The sequence below is a fragment of the Crocodylus siamensis genome, chromosome 2, assembly GCF_052110815.1.
Source record: "Crocodylus siamensis isolate JL-2025a chromosome 2, ASM5211081v1, whole genome shotgun sequence".
Lineage (NCBI taxonomy): Eukaryota > Metazoa > Chordata > Crocodylia > Crocodylidae > Crocodylus > Crocodylus siamensis.
In genome coordinates, this window is record NC_143396.1 from 223,061,742 (window position 1) to 223,078,504 (window position 16,763).

Below are 16,763 nucleotides of genomic sequence, written 5' to 3' on the forward strand. Positions count from 1 at the left end.
GCTGCTGCTGCTGCTGCTGCCGCTTCCGCTTCCGCTTCCTCTCCAGTACATCCGGCTAGTAGCTGTCATGTGACCTTCCGTAGCTGAGGCGCCATCTTGCCCTTGCCACAGGAAATGACGCGTAGAGCTGATTTCTGGAGGTGGTTTGCGCCACCCGGAAGTCCCCGCACCCTAGCGGTTCCTTAGGGAGGAGCCCATCCCCCTCCCACGCTGCGCGCGAGGTTGCCGGGCGGAAGGGGCGGGTGTGCGCCTGCGCAGTGCCGGGCGGACACGAACGGAGCGAGACCCCGAGAGCGGCCAACGGCCCCCACGGACCCGCCAGGTAGCGGCGGGGAAGGGGCGGGTGGGGGTCCGCTCGAGCTGGCTCCTGCGGGCGCCGGGCCAGGCCACGTGGCTCCTGCGGCGGCTACACGCGTGCGGGGCGGCCCGGGCCTGCGGCGGCCTCTGACGCCCTGTGCAGCGCGTGTGCGGGTTCCGTGCGGGCGGCCGCGGGCAGCGCCCTGGGTGGATGTGCTCTCTTACGGGATCAGCTAAGTAGTTGGAATAAAATGTTCTTTGCAGCTTCTGTGCACAAACGTCCTTCAAGCAGGGGAAAAGTCCGCTGCTGCATTGTGTTCTCCTGGGAGCAGCACAAGTCAACGCACGAAGCCCCCCCCCACCCTCCGATACGTTATATAGAGATGTGTTATGAATGCGCTGGCGACATTCAATATCTGTGCCCTTCTATCTAGATAGATAATAGTGACTGGTATATACCGCTAGAGAATGTACGTTCCAGCTCCTTGTGCTCACGTGTGTGCACAGAAAGGTATAAATATATATTTACATGGGCGTGTACACACGAGTGGCCAGGCTCCAGGGAGCTGCTCCAGCTGGGGCCAGGGTCTTGCAGTGGTGACAGCCCAGGGTGGGGCAGGGGCAGGAGCAGGGCCAGAGCTGTGATCTGCTGGCTGCGCACCTCTGCAGCCAGCGCGGGTTCTGTGGGCAGAGCCGTGCAGACAGCAGATTGTGGTTCTACCCCAGCCCCACCCTGTGCTGTCACCACTGCCAGATCCCGGCCCAAAGCAGCTCCCTGCCCTGAACACTGGGTGCTTGGCCAGTCTTCGTGGAAACCATAGGAGCGTGGGGGCGAGACAGTGCCAGGTCTGGCTGGGGCAGAGCCCTGGGTCTGTGGCCCAGCACTGTCGTGCCCCAGTGCTCCCAGGGGTCTCCATGAAGAGCAGCAGGGACCCAGGGCTGCTGTGAAATGGAGTCCACTGTGGGTGGGCCTGATCTGGGTTGCAAGCCAGGCTTTGCCCACCTCTGGTGTACACGCACACACGAATATATATGGTGTGGTGGAAGCCCATGGTCAGCTGCTTTGTGCAAGGCATTGTGAGAGTGACGTACACCAGAATATAGTCTGTGTGGATCTGTGTTCCTCGCTCATTGTGTGCAACACGTGTTTCTGTAGTTGCCATCACCATTATGGTAGTGCCCTGTGCTTGTGTGTACTGTCTGCTGTTGGTGAGTACCAAAATTGTCTTGTAAAAGTGGTAGAAATGGGTCTGGGGGTACAGTGGAGGTCTCAGAATGTATCCCTATTTGTTACATTGTAAAGTGGATTCCCTTTATGGGAATATGAGTTGTGCCATTTTCTAGGAACACATGTAGAGCATAAAGCGAAGGAAACCTGTATACATAACACACACGTTCAAAGCTCAAGAATTCACTCATCCTCAGAGGTTTCCTCTGCCCACGCCCACTTATCCTGGGGAGTCCCCATCTGTCACACTTCCTGCTTGCCACTGTCCTCTCTTCTCCTTCCTCACAGAAGGTGCTGGAGGATGGAGACAAGGCCATTCTTCCTGGGGCCTGCCCCACCATCAGCTTTGAAATATCCAGATTGTGGCTCTGCCCTGGAAGTAGAAACAGATCCTACAGAAGTGGGAGGAGGGTCTGAGCTTCACGGTGCTGATCTCATAGTAGGTTGGCTTGTTGAGGAAGGCAATTCCAGGCAGCAGTGTCTGAAACCTTGACAGCAAATATTCCAGTGGAGGTGTGCCAAAACAGTGGTTCTAAACTGGGGGGTGGGGCTTCAGAGGTGCCACAGCAGTACAATTGGCCAACGCAACTGCATCATGCCATACAGCACTTTCTGGTCTGCACCCCCTCTGTCCCCCCCTCCCACATTTCCCTCGGATATGACAGGCAGAGCCATAATACAGGAAGAATGTGTGTGCATGGCACAGCCCTTCCCAGACTGGCCATGGAGCAGGGGCAGTTTTGCAGCCCTTCCTGGCAACAGAGCCCAACTGAGAAGCACTCGGGTAAGATGAGGCGGCACCAACCCTGGTTCTCAGCCAGGGTGCTTCTGCATTCAAAAAGGTGGTGGTGGGGTGCCTTGGCCCTGAAAATTTTGAGAACTACTATCCTAGGATAGTGCAGGTACACAGCATGTGGATCACCGTGAGAAGATTTTTCCCTCGGAAAAAGCAACAGATTCCTACCAACTGAAGATTGTAGAAGGCACCTTCTTTACCTCATGCTACGTGATCATCATCTAGGCTTAATTCTGATTCTGATTGGCTCTCATGAAACTTTGTACCGGTTGGATGAGCAGCAGATAGTGAATTCTCTCAATAGGAGGGGAGGAGAAAGTCCCATGTAATTCTCCAGTGCTTCCTCTTCCTGCTCAGCATCTACTTGGGTTAACCTAAGTTTCTCTAGGACAGGGGTGGGCAAAATACAGCCCGGAGGCTGGATCTGGCCCACCAGGCCATTCTATCCGGCCTGTGGGGCCCCTAAAAAATTTACAAAATTAATATTTATTTGCTCCTAGCTGCCTGTCAAAGATGACAGGAACCAGGGGCAGTAGAACCCAGAGGAAGCTGGTGGCAGGACCCATCAGCAAGGCCTGCCCAGCTCTGCTCCCCGCAACCAGAAACCCTGCCTACCAGAGGCTTCTGGCCTGGGACCATGGGGCTTTTCCTGCTTCCCTGTGTCGGAAAGGGAAATGTGGCCCTTAACAGCTTGCCAAAACTCAGTAAGCAGCCCTCTGCCCAATATAATTACTCACCTCTGCTCTAGGACATGGTCAGGTTTGGATTGGTCAGTGCCGTCTTCCACTCTAATAGTTCCTTTTACCCTGACCTCCAGAAAGCCTCTTTCAGAGGCTATCCCAAGTAATCTGCACTGGGTCTGGGCTCCCCACAGGGTACAGAAGTGCACTGTATTCCCCAGCCGTAACTCCAGCATCCTACTTAGCCAACAATGTTTGTTTTCCTGTGAACGCGATGTTTTCCTTGTATGTTTTTTCTTGTTGCAGCTGAAGTTTGCACAGTTTTGCAATCTGTTGCAAACCAGACAGTTGAGGAACTCAGTATCTCTCCTTATCACCTGCTCATGGTGGACTATAGCGCCTCATTAAAACCGGATAATATGGTACCTGGGTGACTGATCAGGGCAGACTGGGAATTTACTTACTTAAAAGGCATCACGCATGTGCACAATCAAGCAGATTGTGCCCAGAACCAGAATTAATAGTTTTTAGTAGCTTTGTTTTCAATATTATTGTGCTAATACAGATGCCAGTTTTAAATAAATTACTTCTGCTGAATGAACACTAATGCAAGAACGGTGTTTGTAAAATTGGATGTTTGCCCAGTTCCTGATCCCAAGCAGGCAAGCGTTCCTCTTCTTTCTGCACCTGCAGTTTAAATCTCACCCTTTTTCCCACAGTTGTGGATTTGCTGTGTCCAGTGTTGTACTGAGGCAAACAAAAATCTCTGCTTTTTCCTCCCATCCCAGAATGCCTGGACTAAGCTGTAGATTCTATCAACATAAATTTCCAGAGGTGGAAGATGTAGTAATGGTCAACGTTAGGTCCATTGCTGAAATGGGAGCATATGTCAGCTTACTGGAATACAACAACATTGAAGGCATGATCCTCCTTAGTGAGCTGTCCAGAAGACGTATCCGCTCCATAAACAAACTCATCCGCATTGGCAGGAATGAATGTGTTGTGGTTATAAGGGTTGACAAAGAGAAAGGTATGTTCAGAAGTATTTGGAGAGACATTTTAGGAAGTAGTTTCATTGGCTTCAAAGGGACTATTCATAGGAGTGAGGACAAGCTGCATCAATGAAGATTTGCAGGATTAGACCACATGTGTTTGTGTATCTGTATGTTTATACATATACATACATACAAAGGCAAACTCCAGGGCAGTTTATTGACATATATTTTTATGTTTGTATATTTTCAGTTATTTTTGTTGATACTGACTGATGAGAATGGCAACCATAAACTGCTGTTTTAGAAAAAAAGCAGAGCTCCAGCACACAGAGAGCAGTTTCTCCGTGCATTAGGACAAGAATCCCAATTCTAGAATAGTAGACAAGGATGTCATTTCTGTACCTCATAATGCATATGCTCAGAGTAGAGTTAAACCTGGCCCACCAACCTTAATGCCAGCATCTGTCATTCAAGTAACTGACATCATTAAAGTCTTTTTAATGTATTCCTGTGTAAGAGATGGTATTTGACACTATACTGAGTATTGGCATTTAACAATGCCATCTCAAACCTGTTTTCTTGCTCATCTGAAGAGTTAATGAAAATGCATGCCTGCTTTCTTAGAAGCTGGAAACCAGATTGCTTAATTTGTTATGGTAAAATGTATTTCTGAAATACTTCTCAGAATTAAATATACGTTCAGAGTTAACAACGAGTGATAGAAAAGGAGTGAGCAATTGAGAGGCTAAAGATGAGGGAAAAGATTTTCAGAGGAGACTTGAAATGATCTGGAGAGATGCAGGAAGTCCATTCCAGATGAGAGAAACTGTGTTGAAGGACACAAGCTACTTTTCAAACTAATTAGATTCTCCTTTACTTAACTTCTAATGCGCTTCCCTCATTGAACCTTGAGGGGAACCCCCCTGGCTTGTTTTAGAGGAGAACTAGATGGATTCCCATTCAAATCATCAGTGCTGCTCCTTGATTAGCTGTGATTAAGCAAGAGAAGGCATGCCTCACTGTATATGGGCATCTCCCAGCAGTGCTTCCAGCTCTTACACAAATGGGATCAAGGAACTGTATCCAGAAATCAGGGTTAGATTTTACCTATGATAGTGGAGAGCCATACCCAGATAAACTACCAGAGTATCGATGTGAGTGTTTTCTAAAAAAGTGTAGTTTCTATGTGCCAACATCATTGTTAACCTAGACTGTACAGTTCAGGGAAGAATGATGATTTTGTTGAAGTAGAGCATTAGGGGGAAAATGCATTGAATCTGGGGACAAATATTATTAAATGGAAATAATATTTCAGAAGCATTTGGGGGAAAGGGAAGAGCTGTTTTTAGTAGATTTAAAATCCAAAAAACAAGTCTTATTGTCCTAAAACAATTTCAGTCTTCCTGGTAGTCATTCTGGAGCAAATTCATTCTCTTAAGCTTCACTTGGCTTATAACTGCTGTCGGTGGCAAGTGGGAATGGGGAGGAGGGGGTGTTGAAAAGACAGCAGCAAAGAGAAAGCCGGAAGTAAAGAATATTGTAGATTTTTTTTTTATTCTGAAATTTTGTCTCCTCTTAGGCTACATTGACTTGTCAAAAAGAAGAGTTTCCCCAGAAGAGGCAATCAAATGTGAAGACAAGTTCACCAAATCAAAGACAGTAAGTTATATGATGCTTTCCAGCCGTCGGAATTGCCCATTGTATCCGTAAGTAAAAAGAAACACAGAGCTGACCCAGGATGAAAATGAAATACTATTCTAATTTAATTCAGTATATTTTCTAATGTGTTAGATCACAGCACTGGGAGCTGGGATTCCTAGGTTCTGTTTCCAGTTCAGTTAACCATATTGTAACTTTATACATTCTTAGTGTCACATGCTACTTCAGGATCTTTAAATGCACATAGCATCTTTTTCTCACATGTGTGATGAGGGCTAGTATTTATAAACCACTTTGATACTTCAGAGTGCCTGGAGTTTGGCATACTGCTGCTTTATGTACTGGCTGGAAGGTTTGGGGGGGTTGTAAGATGTCAGCATCATACAGTTTAAGACTTAACCTTTTATCATGGCTGCCTCTTACTTGAACACTGTTTACTTTTACTCTCTGTATATTGCAGTAGCAGCTAGAGGCGCAGACATAAAGTTGGTTTTTGTGTGCAAACACAGGAAATTTCTATTGCACAAATCTTAGAATCTGAATAATAATTTCCCCTGAGTCCCTTCATCCCCACTCTTTTATTTGTGTCCTAGGTTTACAGCATCCTTCGTCATGTTGCTGAGGTCTTGGAGTACACTAAGGATGAGCAGCTGGAAAGTCTGTTCCAGAGAACTGCCTGGGTGTTTGATGACAAATACAAAAGACCTGGATATGGCGCTTATGATGCATTCAAGCATGCAGTCTCGTAAGAGCACCTCTTTCCTTTTAGTGGTGTATCTCGTAAGAGCACCTCTTTCCTTTTAGTGGTGTAGTTGCAGACGCATGTTTCCTGGGATAGACCCACCAAAATTTTCCTTTTACCTCTCAGACAGGTAGCAGCCTGGTTGTAATACACTGGTCAGATAAGAGCAGGTTACCATCTGGAGGAGTCATGGTGTTATGAAGGAGTTTAAAGTCCAGCTCATCATTCTTGTAGTCATCTGTAGCCATTGCACTCCTTTATTAATTATTCTATAGAACTACCTATGTCAAACTAGTGCTTTAGGAACCAATTGGGTCTCATTTCAGTTATCTCCAAATCAGATATTCTCAAATATGTGCCTATCACAATATAGAAATACATAGCTGTTGAGATCACTCAGCTAAATCTGAGTGGGCGCAAAGCTTTCTCTCGTGCGTGGATGACCTCTACCTGACCCAAGAAGTCTGTGGGCCAACGAGAGGCAAAGCGCTGCTTGACCTGGTACTGGCTACGGGGGACGACCTAATCGGCGACCTAATGATCGATGGGAAGCTGGGTGACAGCGACCACGAGCTGATCACCTTCACCATCTGCCGTAAAGCTGGCAAGTCAGTCAGCAACACAGAAGTCCTTGACTTCAGAAAAGCCGACTTTGATAAGCTCAAGAGGCTAGTCGGTCAGGCCCTCAGAGACCATGACCCCAGGGAGATGGGAGTTCAAGAAGAGTGGTTGCTTCTCAAGCGATCCTCAATGCACAAGCTAAATCTATTCCAACATGGAGGAAAGGCAGCAAGAAGGCACAGCAGGCCCCCTGGCTCTCCAGAGACCTAGCGGACCTACTGTGGCTAAAAAGGAAAGCCTACAAAGGATGGAGGACGGGATTCGCCTCCAAGGAGGATTACTCCGCGCTGGTCCGGTCCTGCAGGGACCAAACCAGGAAAGCCAAGGCTGCAACTGAACTCCAACTAGCTTCAAGCATCAAGGACAACAAAAAGTCCTTTTTCAGATATGTGGGGAGCCGGAGGAAAAGCAAGGGCAATGTTGGACCCCTGCTAAACCAGATGGGGCAACTGACAACTGACGCCCAGGAAAAAGCCAACCTATTAAATAGGTACTTTGTGTCAGTCTTCCATCAGTCACACGGAATGCCCATGCCTGCTATGGGACAGGGAAATCTGGGTGAGGGGGATTCCCTACCCTCCATCAATGCTGACCTCGTGAAGGAACACCTTGAGAAGCTGGATACCTTCAAGTCAGCTGGCCCTGACAACCTGCACCCCAGGGTACTCAAGGAGCTGGCAAGCGTCATAGCCCAGCCCCTGGCATGGATCTTTGAAAACTCCTGGCGCTCTGGTGTAGTGCCCGAAGACTGGAAGAAGGCCAATGTGGTGCCGATCTTCAAGAAAGGGAGGAGAGTGGATCCGGCTAACTACAGGCCCATTAGCCTGACTTCTATCCTGGGGAAGATCTTAGAAAAGTTTATTAAGGAGGTCATCCTTGAGGGACTGGCCCAGGCTAACATTCTAAGGGACAGCCAGCACGGGTTTGTTGTGGGTAGGTCTTGTTTGACCAATCTCATTTCCTTCTATGACCAGGTGACCTATCACCTGGACGAGGGAGAAGAGATTGATGTCATATATCTTGACTTCAAAAAAGCTTTTGATCTGGTATCCCATGATCACCTCTTGGCCAAACTGCCCAGTTGTGGCCTTGGCTCCACCACTATCCGCTGGCTGGGAAATTGGCTTCGTGGTCGGACCCAGAGGGTTGTGATTGATGGCAGTCACTCATCATGGTGCCCTGTGACCAGTGGGGTCCCTCAAGGCTCTGTCCTGGGACCCATACTGTTCAACATCTTCATTAAAGATGTGGACATTGGAGTTAGGAGTGGACTGGCCAAGTTCGCCGATGACACCAAACTTTGGGGCAAAGCATCCACGCCAGAAGATAGGCGGGTGATCCAGGCTGACCTGGACAAGCTCAGCAAATGGGCAGACGAGAATCTCATGGTGTTTAACACCGAAAAATGCAAGGTTCTCCACCTTGGGAGGAAAAACCTGCAGCTTCCTTTTAGGCTCGGCAGTGCTACGTTGGTTAGCACTACAGAAGAAAAAGACTTGGGGGTCATCATTGACCACAAGATGAACATGAGCCTCCAATGCGATGCTGCGGCTAGTAAAGCGACCAAAATGCTGGCTTGCATCCATAGATGCTTCTCCAGCAAATCCCGGGACGTCATTCTCCCCTTGTACTCGGCCTTGGTGAGGCCGCGGCTGGAGTACTGCGTCCAGTTTTGGGCTCCACAATTCAAAAAGGATGTGGAGAAGCTTGAGAGAGTCCAGAGGAGAGCCACGCGCATGATCAGAGGTCAGGAAAACAGATCTTACGATGACAGGCTGAGAGCCATGGGACTCTTTAGCCTGGAAAAGCGCAGGCTCAGGGGTGATCTGATGGCCACCTATAAGTTTATCAAGGGTGACCACCAGGATCTGGGGGAACGTCTGTTCACCAGAGCGCCCCAAGGGATGATGAGGTCGAACGGTCACAAACTCCTGCAAGACCGTTTCAGGCTGGACATAAGGAAGAATTTCTTTACTGTCCGAGCCCCCAAGGTCTGGAACAGTCTGCCAGCGGAGGTGGTTCAAGCACCTGCATTGAACACCTTCAAGAGTAAATTGGATGCTTATCTTGCTGGGATCCTATGACCCCAGCTGACTTCCTGCCCTTTGGGCAGGGGGCTGGACTTGATGATCTCCCGAGGTCCCTTCCAGCCCTAATGTCTATGAGATCTATGAAATCTATGAGATTGATATATTCAAAAAGGATGCTGTTTACCTGTAATCCTACAGTTTTGCTAGACTAGATTTTTTTAATAGGTTTTACCTTATTTTTCTAGGGCAGTGGTTCTCAAACTTTTTTTTTCACAGACCACTTGAAAATGTGAGGGTTTCAGCAGACCACTTACACTATTTTTTGCTCTACATATCAAAGCATGCAACTCATATTTTAATATCGGTAATCTTACCTTACAAGTACAGATAGTCTCAGTTGTTCTGCACCCTTTCTGTAGACCACCTGAATGGAGCTCACAGTTTGAGAACCTGTTCTAGGGCATTTGGAACAGAGGTTGTATATCACTTTGAAGTCTGATACCATTTACTTTCAGCTAAAATGGATTTGTTTGGATTGTTAGTCCACTTTAAATATAAGACCTGTAGTTGATTCTAATGAAGCCTTCACAAGCCTTGACTAGCAAACCAGACAGACGCTGGTTTCTCAGATATGTCCCCTTCTACTCCTCTTTAAAAAAAAAAAAATTCAGAAATCTAAAGAATATAACTTTGATCTACCAGCAGGTGGCAGTGACAAGTTATATTAAGGCAGGTGTACTTTATAGACTAAGTTAATCAGAGATGCATAATGTTTTATGACCAAGAACTCTTTTCATCATGTGCTATGAAAGGACATGGATAGAGCAAGCTATTGAATAGAGGGGGTGATTTGAATACAAAAAGCAAGGCAGGGAGCTGAAGAGGGCAATGCCAAAAGAGGCATAGGGACAAAGGGGTTACAAAAGATAATCCAGGTAATGGGATAAAAATGTCCCTGTTTAGACCATACTTAATGCCATCTGGTCTGTGGATGATTGTTTGTTACTCAATTTTGCATTCAAGCCAGCTTTTAAATTTTTGCTGTATAAAAGTGACTACTCTGAGGTCAGCAATGGAATGCCCAGGAAGGTTAAAGTGTTCTGCCACAGATTTTTCTGTGTTTTTGGTCTTAATATCAGATGGGTGTCCCCTTCATTCTTTTGCATAGAGATGGTCCTGTCTGTCCAATATAGAGAGCAGATAGGGCACTGTGGCATATATATGACTTCGGTAGAGGTGCAGGTAAATGGACTTTGGATGTTGTAATCCATGTTATTTGGTATTGATGATAGGATACAGCTTACATCTGGGTTTGTTGCTAGGCGTAGTGCCTTGGTAAGAATAGGAATTGGGTAGCCTGTTACTTGGATGATTGAGGTTGTGGGGGGTTGCCAGTGAGCAAGGACTGGTCTGTCCCCCCTGGCTACCTTGAGTGAGTTGTCATTTTCCAGGAGTGGTTGGAGGTCATTAATGATTTGTGCAAGGTGTTCAGGCTAAGTATTAATTCACAACAGAGATTCTGTTGTTCTTGTCTTGGGGGTCAGTATTGTAGTAAATTGGAGTAGATTCTGAGTCTGGCTTTATTGATTTGAGTGGCTATGGTTTGGGGTTTGTAAGTGTAGGAATCCCCACTCCAGATATTTAAACTGTATACTGTGTTTGGTGGGATTAGTGTAAATAGTCATAATGTGGAGCTTGGCTGTAGACAATGGCTCTAGTGGGGTACTTAGGATGAAAGCTGGTGATACGAAAGTAACTGTGGCAGTTGGTAAGTTTCTGATGCAATGTGTTGGTGATGTAGCGATTGCAGACTTTCACTGAGATGAAATTCACTGGAGGAGTATTTCAGAGTCAGTTTTATGGAGGGGTGGAAGATGTTAAAGTCCTAGTGGAATTTCTCTACAGAGCTTCCTTCCCATGTATGTGTCTATATAAAGATGTCATTGATATATCTTAGGTATAGGTCAGATGAGAGGAGCATTTGCTGAGGAAACAGACTTCAAGGTCTATCACAAATATATTAACCTATATGGACAAATATATTGGTCATACTTATGCCCTTGGTAGTGCCAATCATTTGTAGGTATAGGGAGTCTCCAAACCTGAAATAGTTGTGTGTGAGGACAAAGCAGGAGAGTGTATTGGAAACTGAATCAGTTCTCTTGTCAGGAATAATGTTCCTTATGGCTTGTAATCTGCTGTCATGGGGGGATGTTGCTAGACAGAGATGTGACATCCATCTGATATTTGCTAGAAGCTTATCAATGGAGGCCAGTATTTTTAAGAAATCTGTGGTGTCTTTCAAATACCTGGCAGCTCCCATGGCAAGTAGTTACAGGATGGAGTCACTGTGGCCCAAAACTCCCTCGGTGATGGTGCCAGTGCCAGAGACAGTATGGTGGTTATGGCTATGCACTTTCATAAAATCTGTGCCGTACTTGTTTGTATTTTTAGCTTATTCACATTGGCCCTTATGCTCTATCCTATATATAAAGCCAGTAAAAGGGTGTCATGATGTAGCAGAAAATAATCTCCAAAATGCTTACAGTTAAGCCTGTTGCATAGAGTGTGCTGGTTTATCTTTAGTAGAAAAAGGTACTATTTATTAGCTAGTGGTGTTTCAGGTGGTTGTGTTGTCACTCTGTTTCAGAGAGTTGTCACTCTTTGAGGTTGCTAATTGAGGCCTCTGAAGGGAACTGGTAGGATTTTGGCTTCCTGAGCAACAGGGAATGACTTGCGCAGAAGACTAACGACTGTGTAAGAGCCAGTGGCGTGCTCTTGGTGGGAACTGTGCTGTCAGAAGCTCATCAGTAGGTTCTGCTGTTTGTGTAGCAGTGTGCTGAATATAGTAAAACAATAGAGAGAAATGTCACTGCTGGTAACCACACCATTTTGTATGGGTCAGCAATAGCAAGGCTTGCATCTGGGGTCTCTGGTTCTTAAACTATTTGTTTGCACAGGCTGTAACAGATTAATCAATTTGTTTGTGGCCCAATCACCAGCAGAGGGAGATATAGCACTACACTTCTTGGGTAGAGGTTGCATAGTCTTATTTCCAAATTCATTTCCAGATGAATGAAAATTTGCCCCAACCAAAGCGTTGTTTTTAATAGACCATTATTTTAGATCTTTCCGTTAAGGTTTACTTTTTCACATAGCTATGCCTCCTTTGAGTAAAGGATAGTGGTGGAACACTAGATGCCTTTTCACTTCAGGAATGTGTGCTTGCAGCTAGACCGTTGTTATTTCCTCTTTTGAATTAAAATTCTTTTTTATGTAGTGTTACTTCCCCTGCATAATTTGAATTAAAGGTTGAAACAGCTATGTACTTCCTGTATCAAGAAATGCTTCCAGAGAGAGAGGTTTTGAAATTGTACCACATGTTAATGTTGCTTCTTGTCTTTGCTTGTCCTCACTTGCACACAAGTTTATCAGTTGCTATAGCATTATGTTTAACATTGCTTTGTCGGACTTAGAGATCCTGCAATCCTGGATAGTCTAGATTTGACAGAAGATGAGAGGAAGGTGCTGATTGACAACATAAATAGACGACTGACACCACAGGCAGTGAAAATTCGAGCAGGTGAGTCCCCTGTGGCAATTTGTTTGAGGGGCAGAGCATTTCTACACAGAGCACAGTTACAGAAATCAAGTTACAAATGTTGTTAAATTACAAACCATGTTAAAATTTTTACCATTGCTTAGTAACACAACATTTGAATAAATTTGCTGTTTCAGAATTAGGCTGTCCTTGAATAAAGCACTTTATGACTGACTGTCTCCATATCCCTTTTTTGTACTTTTTTTTTTTTTTTTTAAGGAGAGACAACATAAGTAAGGCAGATTGAATTGACACTAAAAATAGCACGTTAGATTCTGGCTCAGTTTTAAGATGCATTGCTTTGTTGGGTATTTCATAAGCTTGTTTCTGAGGTTTTAATCTTTGTGTGGTTGAAACTGGAAGTTGCTACTTGGGAGGTAATCTAATTCACCCCCTTGTCTTGATGCATTATTGACTTAAAATATGCATCAGCTGTGTCAGATTGGTGATTTCCCAACCTCTGACAGCTTCTTATTGCCCTCTGACAGGATCTTCCATACAGGATACTTGGCTATGTAGCAGTATAACTCAGCAGAATAAAAACACACCAACCAACAACATGTAGTGGATACTAACCAAAGTCAGTCTGCTGTGCAGGGATAAAAACTACCTCTGCTCCATAGTGCTTTGTTAATCAGTGTTTTTGGCAGAATGATGGGGTCAGGGATGATCCAGATGTGTAAAAACAGGGATATGGAAAACAGCATAAAATAAGAAGCATAAAACTGCCATTGCCTGCATCTTCAGGCTATTTCTTCACTGCGGTTTGTGAATGAAAGTTAAGACTTCATGTAGCTATGGAGGTTCTTATTTCCATACTAAATACAGTAGTCAGAACAAATGCTCTTTGACCAGATTCTTATAAAACCATTGAGACAACCTAAGCAGGTTTTTTTAATTCTGTCTTTAGAGAGTACATGGATTTTCTTGTGGGATTACAAGGGTTAGACTGAGACTGACTAAGGTACTAACCCTGTTATCCAACTGTAATTGCAGCCCCTTAGGACTAACTTGATGTATTATAAATCACCTGGGAGGTGAGACTGATTTGCAGATATCAAGTGTATACAGTTGTTAGATTTAGACCTACAAATACCTTTGTCTAGTGAGTAATCGGGTAGAAACAGATGCATGCTTTGTGGTTCTGTGTCTTTGTCATGAAACTGGTAATTCAGAAAGTGTGTATGTGTACGTGTAGTACAGATCTCAGCCACAGACTAACGTAATTTATGAAACTCCTGTTGCCATGAGGAGGTGCTTTGGGTATTAGTACAGACAGATTCCTTGATTCTTTTGGAGACAACAGTTTCTCAGCTTTCATCTTTCTAGATGGAGCTTTCATCCTGATCTCTTCTGCTATCACCATTTTGATCTAGCATCTAAGTCTTTTTTACCTTCTTGTCATTGCTTACTCAGTACATGCAATAACTTTGTCATTGCATCTATTTCAGTACATTCTTTTAATAATTAATTGATGTCTTTTCAATATGAAGCTGAATATTAACAATAATAATCACAAAACTTTTATTAGAGCATAAGTACTTTCTCTGTTTTACAGATGAGGAAACTGAAAACAGGGCAGGTGTGAATTTTCCAAAAAGCAGTGAAGGCATTTTGCTTGTTTTGTACTAGTCCTAGAATGTGCAGCTTTAAAAAATGTTATTTTTTGCATTGAATTGTGTTTGTCTGCCTTAGATATTGAAGTTGCCTGTTATGGGTATGAGGGCATTGATGCAGTGAAAGAAGCTCTGAGGGCTGGTTTGAAGTGTTCGACAGAGAACATGCCCATCAAAGTAAGTGATATTGATAACCCTAAGATTTTGTCCTTGTTACTATAGTACTGTCTTCAGATCCCTGTCAGTAGCAGCATTAGAAGTTTGTCAGGTGCTGGAGTCAGGAAATAGTTCTTCTAGTTGTCAAGCATTTTACACTCCTCTCTTCCCAAATATTTGGAGGAAAGTTGTTCCTTTGTCCGTGCTGTGACCTTGCGGGTCTTTCCAGGGAAGTTCAACACATTACATACTTTCTGTTGACCCTGGTGAGCCTTGTCAATTAATTCACTTTCTACATAAACCATACTTCTCAATTGCTGTTCCTGGTTCTATCTGTAAGGTAAGGGGATAATGGGTGTGATTTGTTGAGACCAGCCTGGGTAGAGAGGGGTTGCTTTAAGCCCAGATAGGTTTGATGTCTCACTTAGTCACAGAGGAACTACTATGTCCAGTCAGTTCTGCATAGTTTTCTGTCCAAATGAATAGTGAGTGCGTTCTTGGATGATCACTTTCCAGAAACCCTGAATTGTTTGCCACATTCTGGAAGCAACTAATATTTCTTATAGCTGAGCAAACATCCTATCTCCTCACACAAGTATGAAATCATTGTCTGCATTTTCAAGCCTGTATTTTTGGAAAGGTGTGCAGTGGGTCCATGACCTCTCTGTACTTCCATTTACCTGTCTCTCCAAGGTCGATAATATCCCCTTCAACGAAGTCTTTAATGAAAGATGCTAGATGTGATCTAGATGAGACTTAATTTTCCAGTATGTTTCATAAACTGTAAGCTTAACTGTGTCGTCATAAGTAGTTCATGTTACTTGAGAAACCATTCTTGACAGAGGTGTGCTTTTAGCACTATTAATTGTGTTGTTACACTCTTTCAAATAAGAGTGGTGTTCAGTTGTGTCAGTTTTTGTTGTAGTCTTTCTTTTCATAGAATCATACTTTTTTTTTCCTTCCCCATCAACCACATTCTGTAGATTAATCTGATAGCGCCGCCTCGTTACGTGATGACCACCACAACACTGGAAAGAACTGAAGGCCTCTCTGTTCTGAATCAAGCCATGGCTGTCATTAAAGAAAAGATTGAGGAGAAGAGGGGAGTTTTCAATGTGCAAATGGAGGTGAGAACAGTTCCTATATTAAAAAGTGTTTCTTTTTTCCTCTTTTTGAGACCAACTCAGGTAGACAAGGAAAATCTCAGTCTTGGGTCTATTTAAAAAAAAACCCATACAAACATCAAGATAATGTCACCCTACTTTATATCTTTGTATTGAACAAATCTTTGTCTTGATTAAACTCTCAGTATCAAATTTGTTTGTCCCAGAAGACTTCCCTGTGTTCCTTGTGATGCTCTCGGTTGTAAACACAGATTTTTTAAAAACTTTGTTCTTTGGTTGTTTTAAAGATTTAGTTTTGTTTTGTGTTCTGCATTTGCCCTAGGGCTTGTTACCAGCATCACAGGGGATATTGAAGACCATAAAAATTGTGGTGTTTTGTGGTGTTTATGACCTGAGGTGGGGTTTATTTAACAAGTGCGAAGAAAACTTGCAGAATGTTCTGATTTTCCTATACCATGTGTGAAATTTTACATTTACTAAACGCTATTAAAGAAAACCACATTAACAGTGTGCGTGTGTGTTCTATTTTTCAGCCTAAGGTAGTTACTGACACAGATGAGACTGAACTTGCAAGGCAGCTGGAAAGGCTGGAGAGGGAAAATGCCGAAGTGGATGGAGATGATGATGCTGAGGAAATGGAAGCCAAAACTGAAGACTAAAAATGTTATGGGATGAGTACAATTTAAGGATGAAAAATTTAAGGACCCTGATACGGACACCATGGACTGAAATTTTCCAGTATTGAAAACTCCAGAAGCAAATACTTCAAGTATTTGACTATTTGAACAGACCAATGCATAAAATCCTGTATAAAATAGAGCTGCTTTATACAGCAGGTTGTACAAATTGAATTTGTCAGAGAAAGGTACCTGTTGTCACTAGAGACTCGAATTCTGTGGGCCAGAGAGGGGCCATAGACCTACTTTAACATTTTCATATCTAACAACTCCAGACTAGGAGCTGTTTATAGCTCCCTGTGTCTCTGAGTGAGGCTTCCTGGGAACACCAAAACCAGGCAGTCTTCACCTTTCTGCATAGAATGTATTCAAGCAAATAATCAATAAATTTCTGGAATATTTCACTTCAAGATTTTTTTTTTTTCTTCTTGTCACATGTTCTTGATTGTAGGGTCTTCAAGGGGGGCAGTGAAAGGGTGACTTTTTATCATGGCAGCAATTTGTTTAAATTTATACATCTCTTTAGCTTAAAAAATTGAAT

General features: G+C 44.1%; 1 protein-coding gene across 1 annotated transcript; it reads left to right on the forward strand.

Annotated features, from left to right (window-relative positions):
* The first annotated feature begins 167 nt into the window (after positions 1-167).
* EIF2S1 (eukaryotic translation initiation factor 2 subunit alpha) lies at positions 168-16,632 on the forward strand. The gene is made up of 8 exons (XM_090033187.1): positions 168-322; positions 3,790-4,031; positions 5,576-5,655; positions 6,249-6,400; positions 12,525-12,631; positions 14,345-14,442; positions 15,405-15,548; positions 16,079-16,632. The coding sequence occupies exons 2-8, from the start codon at positions 3,791-3,793 to the stop codon at positions 16,202-16,204; spliced, it is 948 nt and encodes a 315-aa protein (XP_089889313.1). The 5' UTR covers positions 168-322; position 3,790; the 3' UTR covers positions 16,205-16,632.
* The last annotated feature ends 131 nt before the right edge of the window (positions 16,633-16,763 follow it).